At 36.6% G+C, this 24941-nt stretch overlaps 1 protein-coding gene across 1 annotated transcript; it reads right to left on the reverse strand.

The window, feature by feature from the left end:
• Nucleotides 1-294: 294 nt before the first annotated feature.
• On the reverse strand, nucleotides 295-24773 carry psmc6 (proteasome 26S subunit, ATPase 6). The gene is made up of 15 exons (XM_056764354.1): nucleotides 24633-24773; nucleotides 24201-24362; nucleotides 23700-23779; nucleotides 23549-23588; nucleotides 23418-23470; nucleotides 20098-20165; nucleotides 18131-18245; nucleotides 17951-18038; nucleotides 16311-16372; nucleotides 16008-16131; nucleotides 15846-15907; nucleotides 5080-5200; nucleotides 4919-4999; nucleotides 1774-1845; nucleotides 295-1585 (listed from the first exon to the last, which is right to left on the reverse strand). Exons 2-15 carry the CDS (start codon nucleotides 24283-24285, stop codon nucleotides 1467-1469), a joined length of 1170 nt encoding a protein of 389 aa, XP_056620332.1. The 5' UTR covers nucleotides 24286-24362; nucleotides 24633-24773; the 3' UTR covers nucleotides 295-1466.
• Nucleotides 24774-24941: the final 168 nt, after the last annotated feature.

The raw sequence follows: 24941 nt of genomic DNA on the forward strand, positions 1-24941 counted from the left end.
TTACCGACTACTATTTACTTCACAGCATTCCGATATATATTTTTATCATTAAGGCTTTGTAAATTTGGACCGAACAAGCCTGAACAATTTGCTTTCGATTGATTTTAATACGACATTTTATATGTATCTTATATCAAGCTCGTTGGGCTACAGCCTACCTTTTGTTCTAGTGCATCATTCCTCTTCTTTTACCAATAAAATATAAATATAATAAAGTTTGCTTTAAAATGTACGTCTTTGTTATTTGAAAAAGGCAACAATATGTGGTACAGAATAATAACCAAAAAAAAGAGAGATTATTTAGGCCTCTTTATCACTTAATAAAGGAAGGCAGTATTAATAACAAATTGCACTATTTATCCACCTAAAAACACAGCAAGGAAATATTTTTCAACAAGATCAACCCTATTTTTACATTGCAATATATGAAAGGGGATCTTCACGGGATGTGTGTGAAAATCTCTGTCAGTATGAATGAACAAAATATAACGATTTCCTGTGTATTTTCCAGGATCTCTGTGTGGAACGGGGCTGTTATGTAACATCCAATAAAATGGAACTAACAAGTAATATAAATGTAATCCAAGTAGTCAGATTCATGACCAAAAATGTGTAATCTAAGAGATTACATTAATGACTACAAATTGTGTCATGTAATCTGTAACTGATTTAATTTCGTAAGTAATATACTTGGCTCTGTGTAATATATATGTGTGTATAACATGATTACATTGTGCTCATCCAAAACTTTTTTTAAATAATCCTTGATTTTCAGTATGATGCAGATAGTTCAATACAATTAGCGATGGCACACAATCCTCAATTTAGCCATCCTTTTCCATTTAACTCAAACTCTTGTTTTTAGTTCTTGGTTTTAGCTTTTATATTATTTTTTGGAAAACCGAAGACAACTTTCATGTGACTTTTAAATGGTCATGCAGGTGTTGAAGATTGCGTGCTGTTTTCATACAATTATCATTAAACCAGGGTTTATAAATGTTATAAATGACCTCCTAGAATTTATTTTCCCAATGGATGGCATGATTGGTCTAAAATTTGGAAAAAGATAGTGTTAACACCATTTAAAAAAAACAGCCCTAGGAAAACATCATTATGTTGAAAGCCAAAAACTGAATTTAAAATAGGACAGCCTTCTTAGAAACAACATGGAAGTGCTTCATCTGTTATTGTCTTTTACAATGCAAGAAGCAGACCAGGCACACAGTGTTTTAAACAAATCTTCTCAAAGATTTCTAATATCATATCATTTTTTGTTTAACAAACATGGCCAACAGGTGAAAATTTTAATCAAATTGGAGCTATGCAATTAAACAACTGTTAAGCAAAGGTAAAAATGGAAATATAACATCAGAATGTGCGTAAATGTTGGAAAAAATGTGTCCATGGTCAGTATATTGATTACCGAACAAAAACCCTGACGTTTTTACTTGACAAAAAATGTGGTTTTATACTGGTTTGTAGTCCAACTTGGACTCAAGCTTCTTAGAATCTGCCACCTTCCTAACAGCCTTCATGAAATCCTCTTGAGTCACAAAATCACGATCCGCACGAATGGCAAACATTCCTGTTGGATGTAACGGACAAGGTCATATGTTAGAATTCTGGGGATTCAAAGTTGACAAATTATGTGTGTTTGGAAATACTAGCTAACTGCATGCTACACAGCATGCACTGCACACTTAATGTTGTCCAAATTCAGCAAGTGTCAAGACAAATGTGAAATGCTATTCCAATGTTTTAGGTATGTCTCACCAGCCTCAGTACACACATTCCTCAAATCAGCTCCATTAAAACCATCTGAGAGTTTGACAATGGCTTCATAATCTGGGAACCAGAAGAAAAAAATATGTTTATTAAAAAAAAGGAACCACACCGGGAAAGAAGTCAAAGGTGGAATATAAAGTGTTAGCATAAAAATACAATTTTGTTTCATAAAAACTGAAAACTGTGTCACATTAACATGTAAGAAAATCACATCCGAGAAGTTTTTGCAAGTCCAAGATCCAAGTAATGTAGTTCAACTACATTAAAAGTTGACCCGGAAATTTAATTTATGCCATAATTTACTACCATTAGATGATGTCCCATTTATTTTGTGTTTTTAACAATTAACATACAATGTGAACACTCATCGAGACAAAGAGTGAAGGGCTGTGGGGTCAAAATTGTTGGATTATTCTAAATAAATTTACTATGATCCGTAAATAAATGTAAATTTCACAAACTATTTTCAAATCCACATATGCAAACAATAAATAAATGTTAGACATTCCACAAAAAGGATGGAAAGTAACAAATACAATGAGATTTTTTTAAATATATTTAGATATTATATATTTAGATTATTTTTCCACATGTTTGTATGGTTTACTGGAAAACAATGATAAGCATATATAATGTTTTGGCCAATAAACGCCTTTAATTGTTAAGTATTTGGATATACTTATTTGGATGCACCAACTCACAATTTGGTTGCACCCTTTTTAATAGTAATCATAATGACCTTGCATAATGAACTCCGTTGATGAATCATACAGTTAATTTGTCAAACCCTTTTTAAAAAGAATTGGCAGCTATAGACAGCTTCATTTTGTGCTTTAACACGGGTTTAATATATATGCACTACACGCTTGTAGGGAGGGGAGAATCAAACCTGATTGGTTAACATGTAGGGTTTTGCGTAGGTCAAAAATGACCCTAGGTGGTGGGTGACGACCATGGTAATCCACAGTAAAAAAGTACCCTACTCGTGACCTGCGAGTATTTGTTATTTTTTAAAGCTGTTATTTTTTATAGTTTTATAACCTCTTTAATGTTATATATTGGCTATGATATGATCTGACACAACTATAACCCGTCACTTTTCACAACCCTCCTTTATTGCCCTCTTTGGCCTTCATTTGCCAGCTCTTATTTTTAAGCTCCTTTATTTTTTCTTTATTTTTACCACATAAAACTAAATTAAATTATGTAGCTCAAAAATCTAAAGCAACTTGGAACTGAATTACCATATATGTACTTTACTACACATTGTCAAATACATTTTAAATAACTAAATCTTATTAATCTTACAGTTTTGTTAAATGGTCGAAGCACGCTTGTGTTCTGAGGTGTTTTGAGTGACTGATTTGATGGGTTTAGGCAGTTAGTCAAAGATTGGACAGGTAGAGCCTGATTCGACTACAAATCTCACAATCAAATCTTTGTATAATATTGTTTATGATGTAAAGAAATGGGACATTTTTATGGTTGGGTATATGAGCAGGAGGTCTGGCTATGACCCAGCTCAAGATTGCGTCTCTCGGCGTCTTCTGTGCTGTGAGACTGGTATAGAGAAACAGTAAGTTCTGCGCACACACGCAGATGAATGTGCACAGTAGGGGAGCGGGAACATTTTGATTTTAAGATGCATAGCGATTCAGACGATTCTGAATCGATTCACAAAAGTCCAAAAATCTATTTTTAAATGCATTAATAACGAGATGTTAGCGGAACAAAAAGGCAGAAGCCATTCGTTGAGTGTGTACAATTTAGAGTGCACACACTTCACTGATATTAGTACTGTAACTGATGTCTCTATTAAATAGATTATTTATCATTAATTATAGCCATTCAACAGTATAAGTTAGAGCTATCATGTAGGAAATATACAGAAATGATGAAAGTTCTCAAACACTTTACAGTCTTTAATGAGAATTCTTCTGGATTTAATTTATAATTTAACATTAAAGCTACAAAATCACATTGATTTCCCCTTCTCTTCTGTTCTTTGATAACATTAGTGACAGGAGTCACAGAACACCACTTAAGAAAGTGGCCCCTTTAAGTGTGGTGTCTGTTTTCAGATCTGACTCTGAGGGTAAATGCGATGTAATGATGTCACACATATGCAAATTAGCATGTCCAAAATCGATCCTGAATCGAATAGTGAGGGACCAAGGATTCCCACCCCTTTACACAGTTTCCAAACATTTGTCACTTACTGAATGTTTGGGCATTTAAATATGAAATAACACTGTCTGTAAATGCGCGTGGTTTGTTACTTAGACTGAACTTTGCGCTGCATGATACAAACAAGCTACTAAATCCTTAGTAGAGGACACAACAATGGAGAAGTTAATATTATTACTGCACTTTAATATTCAGTAATATTCTTCAAAACAAGATACTAGTAACAAGTAAGATGACTGTTGCGGATGTTTAAATCATTTATCTGCACTTAGCAGCATTGCCAAAGCACAACCCATGTAAAGTAAATAACTCACTCCAAGACCCACCACATTTTACTACTGACTGGCTAGGAATGTTTGTTTGGTTGAGAGTGATAGCTGCGATCCTCTTATACCATTGGAATGCGAACTTAAGAACTCAAACTGATATCAAGAACATTTTGAGACTTTTTTTTAACGTTTTTTTTTTTTTTTTCGCAGACAAACATTGAACCTAATATTTTTTTACCCCACAATTTTTCTTTACACTTACCTGCCTTGGTGCTTGCTTCTAAAGGATCACACAGCATATAAACCGTATTCATCCTCCCTCTAGTCACAGCAGTGTTATGTTAATGTGCCAGAGGAGAACTTTCAACATTCATCCTCTTCATAATCTTTCATCAAAATCAGAAATTTCCCACTCCCCCTCTAAACGACAAATCTCCTCTATATGATGCATGTCTCATATTGAGGGTGGGACTACTGTACCAAATGAAAAAAAATTAAAAACTTTAATGTTAACATTTTGTTCATGTTTAGGACATCTCCTCTTAATTGTCTTTTCTTTTTTCAACATTTTGATTACAATATTGTGATCCAAACAATCGTGAACCTCGTGTTGTGAGCAGAGCGTTTCGTTAACACTCCCAAAACAGAATGACTATGGTGCATTAATAAAGACGTACCTATATCACCATGCTTTGTGATGGGCCCTGAGTGGATCTTCAGAATATCCAGCCGAGCCTGCTCATTGGGCAACTCAATATCTGGGCAAGAGAAAATGAAAAGCATGATTACTCCCAACAGCATTTGAAGGAGGAAAGAAAGAGGAAAGAAAAAAACGTACGGATCTTTCTGTCCAGTCGGCCAGGACGCAGAAGAGCAGGATCTAAGGTGTCTGGTCGGTTGGTGGCCATGATCATCTTGACTCTATGCAGAGTGTCAAATCCATCCATCTGATTCAGCAACTAATATTAACAGACAAAATAAAATTTGCTCCAAGTTCTTTAAAAATATTTGTCAAGTAGTACTAAAAGATAAAAACATTATTTGGAAAGAATCTAAATAGAGACACAATGAAATAATTACTGTGTTGACTGACACAAATATGGATATCTAATGAAATTTGGACGACAAATTTTATTTTGAATTAAAAAAAAAACTTGTCCTAGAGCTTTTGACCGACTTGCACGAAATTTGGTATGCAGCATCTAGAGACGGTACTGTCAAAAAGTTTAAAGATTTTCGATTAGTCAATGCGTTTTCATATAATGCATCAACACATTCGACAAAGAACTTGGCAAAATGCATTTGATGCTGTATATTTGCCAGTTTTTAATGCATCAACACGAAACTTGTAGTTCTTCACAAGCCCGACCTGAGGTGACATGCAGTGTTTTGGCACAGCAACACCTAGTGGTCCAGAGATATGAAAAATGGCTGTTTTGCATATAAACTTTTGAAAACTTTGCTCTAAAACAAAAAGAGAGTGGTCTTGTTTGATTCCTCGAGTCATGGTGTGTCGAACAATACCCCATGTTCTTAAGGCTGCCATTGGGGCGCCACTCATTTCAAATTTTGTCATAAAATTTTGTATTTTACAAAGACAATTTCATAGTGCTATGAAACTTGCCATGGTTCGTCATAACAGTGTTCTGAGAAGACCTGTAATGTTTTAGGCCAGCGCCCCCTTGTGGTCAAGAGATATAACACAATTAATGAAAATGCTTATAACATGAAAAATTCAGTGTCTGTCATTTCATATACATTACTAGAGTTGTTGCCTCTAGCGGAGTTCTTTGATACCAAATTTGTCATATTCCACCATACTTCTTGACCACCATGTGGCATTTTATTCAAAACATACTTTTTGGAACTGCTCCGACAAAATTTGTCCGATTTGTATGAAAGTTGGTATATAGTATCTAGATACACACAATTTGCATGTAGCGTATCAACATATTCAAAGGCAAGCATACCAAAAGGTCATGTTTTTGTAGCCTATGTAACGAACGCTCTTATATGTACTTTTGTTTGCAATGTATAGTTGCGTTTGTGTGTCTGTACTCTGTTTCAGATTTGGGAATCCATTGGCTGATCCGTTTGTCAATCTGCGGGCGTGGGGTTCTGATGTCAGAGATCGCTCCACCAATTGCCAGTTACAGAGCGGCTTACGAGGGGTTTAAATATGGATGGCGACAGAGTTAAAGTACACTCTGGTTTGGGCAGAGTGCATGCTCTTTGACGACTGTTTTCTCATTTGAGACCAGTCTGAGAGATTGTTCCGTGCTTTGGGCTTTACGGTGCTGTTTGTAGTCGGATCAATGCTCTCTTGTTTCATTGTTCCTGTTGGTGTTTGTTTGTGTGCTCGTGCGTTTGACAATTTCGCCATGGATCTACGCGTGGAAGCTTCAGCCATTGTACCGGCTTTAAATCAATTATCATGGCTGGAGAGGTTGTGAGTCAGGTAAGCAGGCCGCGACCTACATTTATGCACGTAGATTAAACATCAATATATTAGACACGCTAGAAGTAGGAGTGGTGCAAAAATGTATGTTTAGTTTTGTTATTGAGTTTTATTTAGTTATAGCGTCTTGTACGCTGAAGATGTTTCTTTCTACATTTTCTGTTGTTAGTCAGTTAGATCCTTGATATTATTTAGCTTACTTTTGGGTATATTTTGTTCTTTGATTTAAGCACCACTCTTTAACTCTCTCCTCTCCACCAGATTGTTTATTGATTAAAATTAATTATTATCAAAATTTTCTTTACTTTGTATACATTGCATATATCTACTTTATCATTCTATTACTTTATCTTACGAGTTATAATTAAATTTGTGTAACTGAATTGCTGGCTAGTTGTCTGTCTTTTTTTTGTTGCTTTTCCGTTACTACCATTGACCCATACGTACAACTATATGTTATGTCTGCTAAAATCCTAGACCAATTAACAGCTAAATTACTACAGACGTAACACCTATCTCTGCAAAACTTTTGTGGATTGACAACTTGGTTTGTATCATCACTGCCACTTCTTGTTCCCTCACTCAAGTTTGGTGACAGTGCCCCCTAGTGGTCAAAAGTTATACGCAATTTTATTTTGCCATTTATGCATTTACATGTTTTTTTTAAACTGCTGTGCTGAAACTATTCATCAAAATGTCCACATGTATTTCTATCTGTGCCCTTGTAGGGATATACCCTGTAATTGCTGCTTGCAGGGGTCTAGCAACGAAGTGGCATAGACACCTATTGTTTACGTTAGTATTCTTATTAGGGGTCAAGCCCAAATGTTGCGTAAACACCTGTTGCTTCCATAAGTGTTCTTATTACTTAGCCACGAAGTGGCATAGACACCTATTGCTTCCGTTAGTGTTCCTATAATTATTATTCTACCGGTTCTTCTTCTGATGCCATGGAAGTCTATGGCAGCCAAAGAACCGAACATGGGAAAGTTGTGAAATTTAGTACACACATAGCAGAAAGTCTGATCTCTAACCATGGCAAATATGGAGTCTCTAACCCAAGCTCCATAGCACCATCAACAGTCCAAACTTCCACATACTCTTTTGCCTATAACTTTTGAACCGTTGATCCTAGAAACAAAGAAGCATCTGTTTGGTTACTGACATTCTTTCAAACGTCTTCCTTTGCCACCGGCTGGTACGGAGTTATTTGCTCTCAAGCAGGCACATTACGAATGTGCTACTTGGCCAACAGGCAACTTTGGACCCAGGTGTGTAACCTGCATAATATTGTATGGGGTTTTACTTTGGACAAATTGTATTTTCTTTTCTTTTTAACATTTTTGCTTTAATATGTCTCGAAAATGCAGTATGCAATACTTTAAACAGTATTTTAGCAATGATAAAGCATTGGTTATTATTGGTTTAGTTAAATAAAAGTGAATGAGAAAAACAGAGAAACAAGCTTATAATAAGCCAATATATATACCCAAGATCACTTGCGTCTCCAGACCAGAAGCTCAAGCTGTTACAAGATGTTATAAGTTTTTGCTTAAGTGGTGGGGTGTTCATTCACATTGTTTTTAGATTATATTTGCCAAAAAAACAACTCCCCAGTCAATTGTCAATCCTCAAAAAGCGAATGGATAAGCAGAAGAGAACAATTGTGATCAACTCCGAGAACTAATAAGGCAAGAAAGGATCACCTTCAATCAGGATTCGGCCAAGAGGCAATGTTTTGCCTTGCCAAGGGTTATTTGATCATTGAATGTGATTTATGAGGAATAAAGATGACTGCCGCCCTTGTTATGACTGCAGCATCAGAGAGCTCATGCACTCACTTGGTTTCCAAACTGTGTGTTTTCAACCTCATTTTTTGTTGCACACACCGTCCGGCATATGACATGTAGTACTCGCAGAAGTTTAATATCAGATGCCGATCTCTGTGCAGTGCTGAATGAGGTTGAACATGCGCGTATCTGTCCCTCAAACATTTTAATCAATAGCAACTAACATGACAACAAAAAAGTCAGAAGACCAAATCCATGCATCACCTGGTGCATTCGATGAATATTCTACCTGAATTAAAGCTGCGTGAACTGTGCTCAAAAAAAAGGTTCCCTTTTCTCTGACATTAGGGTTCTGCTTATACAACTGACAAACAAATGAAACAAATCCTATCCAGTGATTAAGTTTTTATGTGTTAACTTCTAACTTTTGCAATTTCCTAACAGCTGTGATTAACACACAGTGTGTCTGCTAATGTCCGATTCGCGACCAAATGACTCCTTTGACATATCAGTTCATTAAAATTAATCTGTTCAAACACTGAACTCACTCAGTTACTCAAAACACCTCAGAATGTAAGTTTGCTTAGGCCATTATGCAAGAATGTAGGGCTCGGCGATATGGCTAAAAAATATATCAACGATATGATGCTTCATATCGTTCGATATCGATAATTATTTACCTTTTTTTGAAGTACAAATGACAAGTAGAACAGTTAGTATTTAAACACAGTATTTTAACTGATCCACATTATAAAGGCATACAGCAAATAAAATTAGTTTTGGCAGTAAAAAAAAACTAAAACAAAAAAATGTAATGTCTTACTCTACTTATAGTAAGATAAAAGTTTAAACAAACTTTAACTTTGAACTTAAAATGTTACAAAATGTGTTCACTTCAATTTAATGTAAACATGGAACAATCAAGGCAAACCTTGAGGTAGATCAACAACAGCATCTATTAGAGGTAATTCCAACAAACCTTTATAACTGTAAACAAAACCCTGACTTCTCCACCATGCTGAACGGCAGCATTTCTTTTGCAATAAAGTATGCTATTGCATGTCATTATATCGCTTTGAAGATTTATCATATGGCATTGTTACAGAGTACCTCTCCATCGTGGACTGCTTGTGGGTTGTTTGTTGACTTGAGGTAGATGGGCGACATGATGTATATTCCATGGCAGCGGTTTAGATGGTGGAATAAATTGCTTGTGTTTCCATGCTTAGCCGGGACTTTTTTTTTTACATCGCTTACACACTACGTTCTAATGATGTTGGTCGGAAGAAAATAAATAAAAATTAAAGCTGCAAGCAGCATTTAGCGGGTTCGAGCAGTCTAAGGCCTCTATTGGCCTTGCCATTGTCAACTAGGCTCAGGAATGGCACCGTAACAAATCCACAATGAATGACACTCTTCCACACCAAGAAATATGACAGAAACGGTTGGTAACTTTTAACACAGACCATGCATGCGTACACTCGTATGCAAAAACGGGCGTAAACCGATAATACCTAAGGGACGAGTGCAATAAACCATTTCTCATGTCTCTATGATGATTTGTTGCAGAGATAGAGATCTTGCTAAACGGTTGCTAAGCTAACCTGTTCGGTTGCCATGGGTGTCAATTAATACCTGTCAATTAATAACACATCAAACCACAAGTCAAACGAACCAAGCCCCGTGTCTTTATAATATTCTACTGCAGAGATGTAGGTCTGGCTAGACGATTGCAAAAAATAATCTGTTTGGTTGCTAAGGGCGTGGCTTGGCAGCTGTCAATTGATAAAGAATGAAGCCATTAGCAAAACAAAGCAACTCCTGTGTCTCTAAAACATTCTATTGCACATATATAGGTCTTTTTTTTAATACAATGCACATTCTTCAAAATAGCTTATTTTGTGTTCTGAAGAATTGATAAAAAAATACGACCAATTTAAATAGATAATTGATTCACATTCATGGTCTGCAACAATATTCCAGAAGACCTTGCCATTTAAGTGATGCTTATTTGGTTGAGTCTGGTGACTCTGAAGGCCATTGGAGTACAGTGAGCTCATTGTCATGTTCAAGAAACCAGTTTGAGATCATTTGAGCTTTCTGACATGGTCGATTTTTTTACTGCTGGAAGTAGCCATCAAAACATGGACATGGTTGGCAACAATCCTCAGGTGGTATGTGTTATCTAATATATCCCATACCATATATCCAATTGTTTCTCCATTTTGATGCTCGGTTTGAACTTCAGCAAGTGTGTTTACCACGTCTAGAAGCCAAAATGGATTGAGTTTATGCTATGTGACTGGCTGATTAGCAATTTGACTAGCAAATGATGTATTTATTAAAGACAAGTTTAAAATAGTAATTTTAAATGTATGATATTTCACCTTTTTGACTGTTGTGAAGGCATGCCTCTTCCGATAAGAATCACATGTTGCATGCTTGTTTTGTGTCATAATATGTATAATAGTACTTAATGGCAAGTCAGTTGGATTAATTATTAAGGAGTGGTGACCTTCACCACACTCGTTTCACGCTAATATAATAAAGGACCCTGTTATGGTCACAAAACAAAAAAACTCAACATGTTTTTGATGATTATTGACCTAGAGAGTCCAGAGAAATGTACTGTGGTGGAAATTTTGTAATTGCTTGAAAATCTTTGAACAAGTTTGCAAAAGTAGGTTTTATACATCATCACCAATAACTCACAAACCATTTGATAGACATCAATGGTTCAAGAGGCAAAGTTGTTATGAATGAGGAGATCTATCGTTTGATATCAATAGTTTGTGTATTAGTCAAATGTCACATGACACAAAGTTGTCCAGGCCACCAAAATACATGTACATTTTGCCTTTTTTAATGTTTTAGCGCCACCTAGTATCCAAACGCCACCTTCCTTTGTATGTGACCTTGGAGTGATGGTCTACACATATCATCTGAGCCCCATGATGATATGTTAAGCCGTTCTGGATTTATGGCCATTTTAATGTGATAGGCTCAGACCATTTTAAGTTTTGGCGTCCCTAAGCAGCGGTGAAAGAAAAATTTCAACTTTTTTTCAATGATTATTTACATTCACACTCCACAGAAGTCATCTGCATTGGTTTGGTTCCGATCGGTTGAAAAACCAGGAACTAGTTCGCGAAAGTAGGTTTTTGACATCATCAGCGATAACTCACGAACCGTTTGATCGATTGAAGTTGTTCCAGAGGCAAAGTTGCTCAGAATGAAGAGTACTATCATATTATAACCATAGTTTGGGTAAATGTCAAATATCACGTGATACACAGTTGTGCATGCACTCCAAAAGCGCTATTACGCCCCCCGGTGGCCGAATAAGTTCATGTTTCTTACACACCGTCAGGACCATGAGACAAATAAGCCCAGTGAGTGGCGTTTTGATCGGCCTCCGTTAACCCGGCGTAATGAGTGCTCAAACTTCATCGACCAATGGCGGCCATGTTTTTTGATATACGCCAATGTCCATTTAGATATTTATGTAGAATGAGACAAAGACACACCATACCAAATAATAAGTCAATCGGGCAAACTGTTGCGTAGTTATAGACATTTTCTAGCTCATTCAAATTATAGCGCCATCTAGCAGCCAAACGCCACTGTTTTTTTATTGTAACCCCGGACTGAGGGTCTACACATGTGTTCCAAGCCCCATGAAGATATCTCAAACAGTTCAGGAGTTATGGCCATTTTAGCTAAATATGTTACTTCCGGTTTGGATGGTTTAGCGCCACCTAGCGACCGTGAATTGAAAATTGAACTTTTTTTTAATAATTATTCATATTCACACTCCACAGAACTCATCAGCGTTGGTTTGGTTCCAATAGGGCAAAAATCCAGGGACTAGTTCATTTTTTTTTTTTTTCATAAAATGCTAATTAGCGAAAAATCTATAATGGCGGAAATGAAATCGGAGATATACGTTTTTTAAGTTTTGAGCCAGTGATTACACTGATATAAGACACTTGGGTGTGCGAGAAACGGTTTCGGAGTAACAAGCGCAAACGCGTTTGGTATTGCTATAGCGCCACAAAAACTGCCAAACTGGGGAGCTGACATTTCCCTTTTAGTTCACAATTTCCTTGCTGACGGCAGGCACGGCACTCATCTTGCACGTGTTCTAATGTCAACATGGCGATGACGCAACCAAACTAAGACTAACGCAACCCAGCAAATTAGATGTTAGATTGTTTGATCGTCAATCGTAGCACGCTCATGTAACAAAACATCTTATAGGCTGTTTAAGATCTTCGGAAGTCAGGGGTGCGCACATTTTAAGGAAATTATCTAGAGCTATAACGAACTTCTTTTTATATTGATATCGACAATGCTGTACTGTCGATAAATATCGATATCGTTTTATCGCCCAGCCCTACAAGAATGGTTAATAGATTTAGTCTAAATAAATCTACCTTTTTACAGTTGATTTATGACATGTTTAGAAAATTACCTATAAAATAATTTAGTTTAGACAGGAGAGAGGTGCATGCCAGAACATAATCACAAGTTATTGTTAGATAGCTGCTAATTAAATTATATTGAATTTTATGTTGCGAAAACAAGAACGGTTTCTTTGCATTTATTTATCAGTATTAGACTCGCAGTGTATGACCATGTTCCTCAGCCACCACCGAAGACCAATTTGACCCAGGAAAAATGCTGAAGTTATGAAAAAACAAGGCTGAACACTGTTAATGTCAAATCTTTGCATATTTTATGTTTTTGACAATAAACGCCTTTAAAATTTAAGATCTGCTTATCAATGTTTTCCATTATACCATAATGCAGCAAACTTTGCAAAACACAAAATTTATGTCACCGCCAATACTTTTGGCCAAGACTGTTAATGGGGAGATTATGCTTGTGTACAATACATACAGCATATTGGAATTTGAAAAATTACATGAATTTTTATATACCGCATTATCGGTGTATGCCGCTTAAACAACGTGCGGAACGTAACTCAGCGCGACACTGTTTCAATGGTGTCTCTTTTCACTGTTGCACTGTGACCAGCCATTACACAGAATTCGTCTTTCTATGCCACAGAAACATACATACTTCTTTCCAGTCGCAATAGGAGCGCGCACCTCGTGGCTGAACAGCTGCACAAGTATAGCAATTGCAAGTTATGTTACATTAAATAAACTCACAAACAAACATTTTCAAAAAACGATAGTGTTCCCCTCATATCTGCTCAATAAAAGCATATAATATGATGTTTTTTTAGTTGGAACTGTTTCTCTATATGCTATGATGAGAAATAAGGGTCAGTAAGGAGGATTGACAGCATGATCCGATCGCTTTTCTCTCACAAATCTAATTTAAGCCTTTGGTTTATGATTAAAAATTATGATGTCAGGAAATCATGAATCCCTTGTGACTATGTAAAACACAACAGACATCACATGCATGTTATAATGGTACAATTGTTACCATCTTGTTTTAAAACGCCATAGGGAAACCAGTATAAATCTGGAAAACAAGTTATATATATTTTTGGTCATACCGCCCAGCCCTACCTAGTATGAGCATGTGATATTACAGTCAATCTTTTTGTAAAACGTATTGTATATTTGAAATGGAGAAATTCACATTTAAGATCTCACATTTAAGATCTCACATTTAAGATCTCACATTTAAATTTCTCCATTTCAAATATACAATACGTTTTACAAAAAGATATAGGTTATTTTATTTGTCTTGTCAATATACAACACTGTTCTTACATTTTACTCTCAATACAGTAGACAAAATGTCACAGAGAAAAATTAATTAAAAGCATTAAATACAACGTATTTCACTCAAACTATAAGCAAAATATGAATAAACGAAACCTGCTGGAAATGTAAGGCCTCTTCTCTTAAAGAATCTGTATCAGGTCCTGCGAATGCAGACCTCTACCGCAGAGATAAAGTAACAGCTTCGCATGGAGAAAGATAAAAAGGCTCAACCATCATTAACCATCACTACTCTGTCCTGTCCACATTGCACCAAAGTATGCGGATCCTATACTCGCCTTTACAGCCATCAGATGCCCCACAAGTAGACCCAAAAGAGATGACGGTCTTCGAATGACCACCGATGATGATGATTGTTAGTATTTATATTTATTAATATGAAACGCCCAGATTTTGAACAAAACTTATCGCTGTGAAAAGCGAGGTGTGCTATGATTGGCCAGTTAACCAGTGCGTAGTGATTGGTTGAATAAATCGTGAGACGGAAATGTAACGCCTCATACCATATTTGGATCATCAGGTCCAAAGCAATTTTACTGACAGGTATGCCCACCTCACTTATGCATACATTTGGGGGGTTTTAGTCAAATATAACACAAACTGACGTGGATTTGTGGGGGTGTGGATACACAAGCCATTTCAAGCAGGATTGGGTGAGCATTCGCTTTTAGATAGAATGGATTTTTTCTGTCTACTTAATTTTTGCAGTTTTACATGTCTAATACATATATTGGCAACTTATAACCCACCAAAGACAGAAAAACACATATTCGCACCATATGACCCCTTTAAACTGTCTTTGGTAAACTATATTATTTTCTCCATAAAACTGCAATTTAATGGTAAATTATCTATGTGAATGCTTCTTTGAGGCAAAGCATTTTTTTTAGCTGCAATGAGATGAAGAGCTGAGCTCAGCTACACATAAGATGAACTGAGTGGGGTTTGGGGGGATAATTTATTTATACTTCATGGCATGATTACTTGATATTACACCTGCCATAATTCAAAATAAGAGTAAATAAAACTTTTCTTTCATGCTGCTCACTGTGCTGTCGCCTGCATTATTACCAGCCGGCTGTAATAAGAAATAAATGTGTCCAATATCTACTTTGATTGCATACAATACCGCGTGAGAAGCGCTCCATAATGATTATAAAATATTGCAATGTATGTTTCCACATGTTTCATGTCATGGTGTAAGCATGTTGAAGATTTTAGATAAGAGATTATGCAAAGTTTTTGCGCTAATGATGCAACCCAAATTCATAACCATCCAGGATTTAAAATATCCTGTAGTCGGAGTCAAGAAAACACTGAACACATGTCTTAGTAGACATGTCATGGATGTAACTCACATTACAGAGCTCAGACGTTTCTGGAAAGTGATTTCTGTTAAAGAGAATATCTCTCTAGAGTTGACTTTTGAGCGTTATAACTTCGCAGATCGTTTTTATGCCTAAACGGCAATGTAACACACTAAAAGGGGTTAAAAAAGTAAAATAGCATCTGAGCGGCCCTTTAATTATTTGACTTTATAAATGTGACCGATAGTAAATATTCATTGGAAGGATCGAGAAAGTTCCTTTACCTCCATTAGTGTCCTCTGTATCTCTCTATCCGCTGATGTTCCTTCAGAAAACCTACGGCCACCTTTAAAGACAAACCACATTTCCCATTCAATTTCAATGAATCATTAATTTTTTTCCCTTTATAAGAAAAGTTTGGATTACACGATTGATAATAGTATTACCAATTGCATCAATCTCATCCATGAATATAATGCAAGGCTGATGGTCTCTGGCATAGTTGAACATCTCTCTGATAAGTCTAGCACTTTCTCCAATGTACTTATCCACAATGGAGCTGGACACAACCTGGTCAACAACAAATTGTTCAGTTTTATTAAAGGATCTTGTGTAAAATGTACATGCATTAAAAGCATGGTTCAATGATTCAACAACCTCCAACTGTTCTTTGTTCACATCATATAATCACATTTAAAATTAAATAAAAATTGCAGGATTTTTTTTTATTAGAGGTCAAACAAACTTACCTTAAGGAAATTACAGTCTAGTTGGCTGGCCACAGCTCTGGCAAGTAGAGTCTTTCCAGTGCCTTTAAAATATATAAATTAAAACTATTTGTTACAACATACGTCCTGTCAAAATTTGGGTGAAAAGAGTAGACCTTTAAATTTGCATTTTTACATGTTTAGACCTCTATTTAGAGCAGGGGTGTCCAAAGTCAGTCCTGGAGGGCCTGTTTCCTGCAAAGTTTCGCTTCAACTCTAATCAAACACACCTGAACAGCCAATCAAGGTCTCACAAAACATACTAGAAACTTCAAAACAGGTTTGTTAAACCAAGTTGGAGCTAAACTCTGCAGGACTGTGGCCCTCCAGGACCGACATTGGACACCCCTGATTTAGAGGATACTCTTAGTATCACTGCTATTAATGTTTGTACATTTGCATTTTATAACAGATTGTTATATTGGGATGTAATTATTTCCCACGACTGTTTTAGCAACATGTGGCAGATGCAACAAAGCATAGTTGGCTTACTAGTTGTATAAGATAAGAGGTTAACATTGATGATTAAGTTTTACCATTGAGGGAAAAATCTGAAGACCATCTGTCATTTTGATACAATAAGGGCATGTTGTGGCCATATTTCTAGTTTTGTCGAGTTGGTAGCATCCAATCCTTTCCTTTCTGTTGCCAAGGTGACTGTGAGTGACCGGAGGCACCACCCCTGCCTTGAACGCGTTTTTGGGGAAGGGATGCGTGTTTCCCATTCATCACTAATAAACACAGGACTCTAGACTGCAACCTAATGGTGGCATTTTGCGACTATTTTTCCAGGTGGAAGTGCCAAACTGATCAATATTAAATTTTTGCACATTATAAATGTAGAAATGTTGCGAGAGCGGCTCATCCAGTCACTCCGTTTCATTTCCCCTCCCCTCCTGATGCGTTGTCATCCATTCGTATCAGTGCCCCCACCCCCGCAAGATGTAATGGGTGGGTGTAAAATAGGTGCATTCAAAGCTACAATGAAGGGGAAGGACTGACAGAGTTAAGAGCTCACTCTTGAAATTTAAATATGTTCTGCCTACAGAATACAACATTTCTCCGGCTAAGGAACAAAACAGCAACGATAATGAGATGTGTTGTATGCCGTGTGTAGCTAATGCAGGAATTTTTTTAAATCTTTAAGCACTACACCATTGTATAAAGCTCTCCAACATACAAAATCTTAGACATAATGTTAAAAACTCTTTATTTGCGAGTCGCTTTTGATAAAAGCCAAACATAAGTATCAATGCAGCTTTTATTAAGAAAAATCTCTAAATGCCTTCAGTTGTTGCGGGTTGTAATTGATTTAAGGGGCTATGACATTGGGATGGGATGAATTTCAGCCTTAAGTAATTTTATGTACAATAAATGCCAAAATGGTGTACTTATCCAGAAAATAGAGACTCTAAGCTTTAGAGTTAGAGTTACAGAAATGCCTATTTTATGATGTTCTTTTCTATTGGCCTGCCGGCAGATTTAACAAATTGTTTACTTGACTGTATGTGCACTTCCACAATAACAATTCAATGAAAATTAAAATGGATTTCAAGCACATCTCCACAACTAACTGAACAAAGTAAATACATTTGTCACCAAACCATAATAAGAAAACTCACCTGGAGGTCCATAAAGGAGGCAGCCTTTAGGAGGGATTATGCCTACCCGCTGGAACAGCTCAGGATTGGTCAGAGGTAGCTCAATGACCTTTAGAAAAAGTTTGTACAGTAATACAGCAGTCAGACAGCTCTTTTCTTTGTTGACAATTATAAACTGCTTGAGTGAAACTGTAAGCCAACCTCTCTCAGCTCACGGATCTGCTCAGACAATCCACCAATCTCGGAGTAAGAAACACTGCCAGGATCTTCATGGGACATGTTGTACACAAGTGGGTCCACCTCACGTGGCAAATACCTTAAAGTGTTAGAAAAACATGTTTCGACAAAAGTACCTTCTTAAAAAAACATCAGAAAAATAAAGGTTACACAGAAAAAAAAACGCTTTTGCAAACCCATAAGAAAGTTAAGCTCCGTTTACACTTGCTATTACAATACATTTCTCTTTCGTCCACTTTTAACCACTTCTTTTGTGATTTCTTCGAGGGGTAGGTTTATTGGCGGGAAAACATATGCACTTTTTCTTCATTTTTGGATCAAATGGACAAAATAAGAGCGTACAATTTACATATGAAGACAACCAGAGATGGCAGAAAAATATCTATAGCAGTGCTTTTCTTACTGCTCATAACAGAGACTGAGCCAAGTACTGTAACCCCTCGTTTACACTGCACGAGTGTGCAGCCTGAGCTGATTGCAACCACTCTAATCAATGCTTTGTTTAAACCAGCCGCATAGCAGCATGTCAATGATGTGTCGCAATATGCGCCCTTTACGCACCGCTAAAGATACAAGCATAGTCTATTTTTGACAGACACGCGTCCAAGCTGCACAGTTTTATGTCCAAACAAAAGTCCTTCCATTTTGATTTCACATCACATATCCTTGACATGAGACCAGAAAATGGACAACGAGAGGTTCATGGCTATTTTGTGGTAAAATACTGTTCAACTATAACAATTGTGTGTTTTGTTTTAAGTGTAGTAAAACCTTAGTTAATGCCCAAAGTGAAACATTGTGATGGACGATGACCTAGGGGGGAGGGGCGAGGGGGCGGAGTTATATTAGTTTGCTGGATTGCAATCTTCCAAAACATTAAAAAAACAATTATATAAGGGCTCCAGACTGCCACCAAATGGCATTATGCGACCAGTTTTCAAGACAGCTAACTTTACAACAAGTATTTGCGCATGTGCGACCTTCACATTTCAAATTTTTTCACATGGAAAGACGAATAGATCTTAAGCCCACCAGTGTAGGCTGTGTGTGTGTGACAAGTCAACTGTGGGATGCTAGCCAAACATCATGATGGGTGTCAGCCCTCGGCCAATGTCACCGTCTATCTTCCCAACCCTAGACATAGGCTTATAGGAAAGAACACCACAATAAACCAGACAAACTTGACCATTTAGCCAACTTTCCCATGGTATAACCCCAAAAATTAAGAGAAAAACACCGGACAGTCCACGAGGTTTGAACATATTTGTGACATCATCATGTAGTTTTAAGTTGCAAATTCAGACTTGTTTGGATTCTAATCTTTAAACATTACATACAGCTTATTTCCCAAAAAAGCTGTTCTCATTTACATCTTTTCTGTTTCTTCTGTCTGTTCTGTTTTATAACCAAGACAAGTCATCCGGTAAATCATCACACCTTAAACAGTGTAGATTTTGGCTATATTCTTTCACACAGCATGGGAAACAGTGAATCACTGACACTGTAGTCATGGTGGGGAGGATTTTTTGTGTGGCAAAACGAATATAGCGGAAACACTGCCTGTCTGGCTGTCTGGCTAGCGTGCTTGTTGTTTTCCGTATGTTCGTAGGCAGTCTTTTGTGGCTAGTTGAACGCAATCATCCACAAGAGTGGCCACACCATGAACACAAGTCATTTTTCCACTACATCTGGAAGTGGTTTAAAAAGAAAGTGGACAAGCTCAAAACGTTTCGCATCCCATTTACACCTGTATTTAGCATCATCCACTTGTGATCCAATTGACCAAAATGCATCATAATACCAGGTGTAAACAGGGACTAAAATTGAAGTCGATTTCTGTAGCGCTTGGCAAAGTTTTAAGTTTTGGCAAAGAGTACCTTTGCAGTAATTATCATTTAAAGCAGCATAGAATTAGAAACAGAAGGACTCACCTCATTATAGTAAGAGTTGTCATGTCCAGGGCCACTCTGGTACCAGGTTTTAGCTTGGTTTTATCCAGCTGTAGCAAAACACATGATAAAGTTCTTTTTGCATCGATAATTCAGAGAATTTTTTGTGATTGTGACTATCGAAGCTTTTGATGGTTGTATCAAAAAGAAAAAAAGAACATCCAGCTAAACGTGGGGTAAGACAAGAATATATTTGTTAAGCTTCAAGATCATGTTTATTCATCTTGGTCAAAAAATATCTGCTTTGAATCCTCTATACCGTGTTTAATTCTTTGGTTATTTATGTAATTTTAGTGAATATCTAAATAAAATGTCTGATGCTGATGTACAGTGCTGTGTTGAGTTTTAGCTTATTAATTGTTTTAATTTGAATAATACATATTTAAATAGAAAATTATTCACACTATGCATAAAATGTAATCTTTAATGCACAGATTAAATCACATATTAATACGGATGCACCGATAGAATTTTTTGGGCCGATAAAGATTTTAACAAACAACTATTCGCCGATTCCGATAACGATATGGGTCAATTGCATGCAGTACTATCTAATACTAGCTAGTTTTTCTGCGTTCAATCTAATTTAGTGAACATGAATTAGATACATTTAACATTTTAAGAGAGCCACAATTGTAAATGTGCCTAAATGCAAGTTAAGATATAATTACAGCAAGACAACATGACAATCTTCAAAGCTTATTTTTGCTATCCAATATTTCTTTTATTAAAAAGATTAGCTCAAATTTGACTTAAAATGTATAATTTCTTGAATATATTTAAAGGGGTCAAATGACATGGTTAAAATAAATATTATCGTTTGTTTAAGATTTAATGTAATGTGTTTGTATCTCCTCTTTAACCCGCCTCTCTGAAACGCGCTGATTTTTTAAAAAGCTTATCGCTATGAAAAGCGAGGTGTGCTTTATTGGCCAGTTTGTTAGTGCATAGTGATTTGTCGAATACTAGAGCATTTCACGGAAATGTAACGCCTCTTACAATATTTGGAACATCAGGTTCCAAACCAATTGTACTAACAGGTGATAAAATGTCATCGGTACTTCCTTATAACAATTTGAGCCCGAATCTTATACGGAAAATGAAGATGATCAAGCCAATATATCAACTTTGATGGTGCGACTTGAGCAGGATGTAAAGGATTCATAAGGTTTTATTACAAATATATTATGTTAAATAATTAAAAACAATAACTTACTGTTTTACCTTTTATATACGACGTTATGAAGACTATAAACAAACAACCATATACATCCTACAGAGTTTGTGTGAGATAGAAACAAGCTCACATTACAGCAGGGAATGATAACATAATATATAACGAGAGTGCGTTGGCCTTCTTGATCAACCAGTGTTACGCTACATCTCGTCGCGACTCAGCAAAGACAATAAATCCTGTTATAAACAACACATTTGTTGCCTCAAGTTGGAAAATTATTACTGGTAATTAGGATTTATGTTTACTTTTTTCAAGTTGCACTTGTTTGGATTTGCAGATCACAAAAACACGACAACTCAATCGGGGTTAGTCCTTAGCAAATCCTTTAACAATGACAATATATTTACAGGCTGAGAATCTGAAGCGCCTGTAATGCGAAGTTGTAATGGTTGGAAAGGCCCCACTTTATAACCACAGCTTTCGTGCATAGCCGGTCTTGATATCTTTCAGGTTTGTGACGCAATCTTCGGTGAAATGCGCTGCACAAACTGTAATATTTGGATTGTACTTTTCTGGAACAGTGTTGTAAATATAATGTAACGATTCATTTTTATTGGTCTCATCTTTTGAAAGGGCAAACAAAGAGGCTTTCCTTTCGCAACGAAACACATAGCGTCTCCACGACATAGCTGTGGCAGCGACGATACAATGAGATTTACAAGTACGCCCACATAACTTGAGTTTACATTTGGGTGGACTTAGTCAAGTCATACCACGAAATGACGTACATTCGTGGGGGTGTGGTTACACGAGGCGTTTCAGGTAGGTCTGGTTGAGCAATCGCTTTTAGATAGAATTGATCTTTTGTTTCAACTCATTGATTTTTGCAATTATAATACAATTAAATGTGTCTAATACATGCATGGGCAACTTTAACACACCAAAGACACATAAAAACACGTATTCGCGCCATATGACCCCTTTAAAAAAAGTCTATGCTGTTGCTATTTACAGTAATTATTTTGCTCAGAGATAATAATAGTACATTCAAACATCCAACTCATTGCCTCCATGCAGTTCATTAATAAACCAGGGACCTATTAAATCCGTTCGATTTTCTTCCTAAATTCCGTTCGATTTTTTCTTTTTTTTGGTGTTTAACAATATAAATAAGTATACCAGTATCTTACATCTTATGTTTTTTATTTTGCTTTTTTAAGTCTACTAACATTTAATTTCTAGTTATGTACATTTTTAGTAGCAGGTTTGTTATGAGGTTAACTGGACTATTATTTCACGAAATTTAATTATGAGGGCTTGCCGGCTTGCTGCAAAGTTTGACAGTAGCTACACTTAAATGAAACTGTAAAGGCGTCTGAGGTAAACTCTTTTATAGCAGCGCTGATTCAGTTTGTGTTCACGTCCACCAGACGCTAAAAAATCCAATACAGTAAGTTACACAAAACCACACCACTCATTTACACGTAGAACAAGTAGATCACATATTTAAACAGCAGCTGTAAATTTTTAGCGCTATTAATAGCAAATAAAAGCAATAAAAAAAATTAATAAGCTGTAAAGCGGTACTTTCTGGTGTGTTTGCTTCATTCCTTCTGTGTTTTCCGCTTCACGGAAATCAAAGGGCCCTAATAAAACATCGGTATCTGCCTTTTCCATGCTTTTGCTTATATGACGATGGTGTTAAATTAATCCAATATCGGCATATTAATATCGGCGGCCGATACAGCGGTGCACAGACAAATTAATATAAAGTTAGTTTCCATGTGTATAATTTATAAAATTATAAAAAAGCTTTTTTAACGTTGTTTGGTACGTTGCTGTGACATATATGGTCTATTCCATTTACATCTTAAGGAGGTAATCACCACGTCCCAGCAATGTCTGTTGTTTTATCATGAGGAATATGGGAATGACAAGGTAACATCATTTAAACGTTATTTGTACGTCGTGGCAACGAATATGGTTTTGATTCATTGTCAGTGTTGAGCTCAGAGTTCAAGAGCAAGCCACTTTTACCAGTGGATGACCGTCTGTTACCACAAAGACCATTTTTGACCCAATAAAAACTCTGACCATAAAAAAAATATAATGAATTGTTAAGTACCTGTCTACGACATCCAACAACGTAGCGGGGGCCATTGGTAGCTTTCACAATAACTGTAAAAATAACAAAACAATAAGATCAGAGCTGTGGCAAATTCACTTTCAGCTGCACACCAGAGGAACATTACTTACATTTCTCCTCTGTTAGTTGCTTCAGCACCTCACCCACAATCTACAAAGACAATAAAATATCATGGCACAAAAAACGCAAAGTGTCACGTTTATTGTTGCTAAATAAAACATCTACCGTTAGGTTAGATCCTAAAAAAATCCTTAACGTTACCTGCCCCACACTTTGTAAAGCCTTCAGATCGTTTTCAGACTTCTCGTACTGTTTTGTGAGCTCCTTCAACTGCTCTCGTACTGGAACAGACATTTCACGGCATCGTAAACGAGACGACATTTTGAGTTACTTAAATATATTAAAAGTTGCGAACACAATCAAAATACAGATATGCTAAATAGTCATTGTAAGCTAGTTTTATTTTTTAACTGAATAAATCAACTGTTCTTTTCCCACTCAGATCCTAATAAAATCTGTCGAATCCATAAACGTATGCTATGTAATGTAATGTAATGTAACAGAACAGAACAGAAAAGAACAGAACATGCGTATTATTTGTTCATTCAAGCCGTTATCATTAGCAGCTAACGTAAGTGAATCTCGGTACTGCATGACTAAGCGACTTACAGGGAAGTCAGCGGAAACTAAACGGTAGATAAGCTACCAAGCTGATCAAAAACAGTGTGAGCTAACCGAAGCCCAGCTACAAAACATACTTACATTCTTTAAGACGTCCATCGATCTCTTTGTGTTCCAATAATTTTTTTCTGTAGTCTTGTAAACCTTTCTCCCTGTTTTCCGCCATGTTTACCGCCGCGATGCCGCTTCTTCAGATGTTTTATGGCGGATGGCAAACCAAATGAAACGGTGCATTCTCGCCACCTATTGGATTGAACAGTGAAGCGCACTTACAATGGTAAAAAACATCCTTAAAAGATGACATAAATGGATGCGTTATACTGAATGCTGCTCACTGGTAATCTACATGCAGAGATAATGGCAGATTATTTATATTTTTAGGGCGGACACATATTTCAACCTTTTTTGATTTATTACAAAGCCTGTTGTGGGATTAACAGCCTTTAATGTGGCTTTAGTGAAAGATCATAAATTAGCTCGCCTCGTAATATATTTAAAAAACGTATACTCAACTCCTAGTAAAACTTCTATGCGTATTGCAGTACTTGTGCGGGGCGACAGCGGCACGGGCTGGATGTGTTTTCAAAGACTTGTTTGAGGTGACCCATACTAGCCTGCCCCCGACTGTTTCGTATGAGGCGCGGAAGTTGACAAAAGTGAAGCGAATGCCGAGAGAGGGGTTGAGTGTGCGCGAGATGGGTTGAGTGTGTATGGCAAGCCAAGAGGGTCACAATTACGCCACAGATTTAACGCGTTTGTATCGGAACGCCGTTTTTGACGGCGTTTTAAACAGTATTTGCGCCGCAAAATACGGCGTCGCGA

Source organism: Triplophysa dalaica, chromosome 13, assembly GCF_015846415.1.
Source record: "Triplophysa dalaica isolate WHDGS20190420 chromosome 13, ASM1584641v1, whole genome shotgun sequence".
NCBI lineage: Eukaryota > Metazoa > Chordata > Actinopteri > Cypriniformes > Nemacheilidae > Triplophysa > Triplophysa dalaica.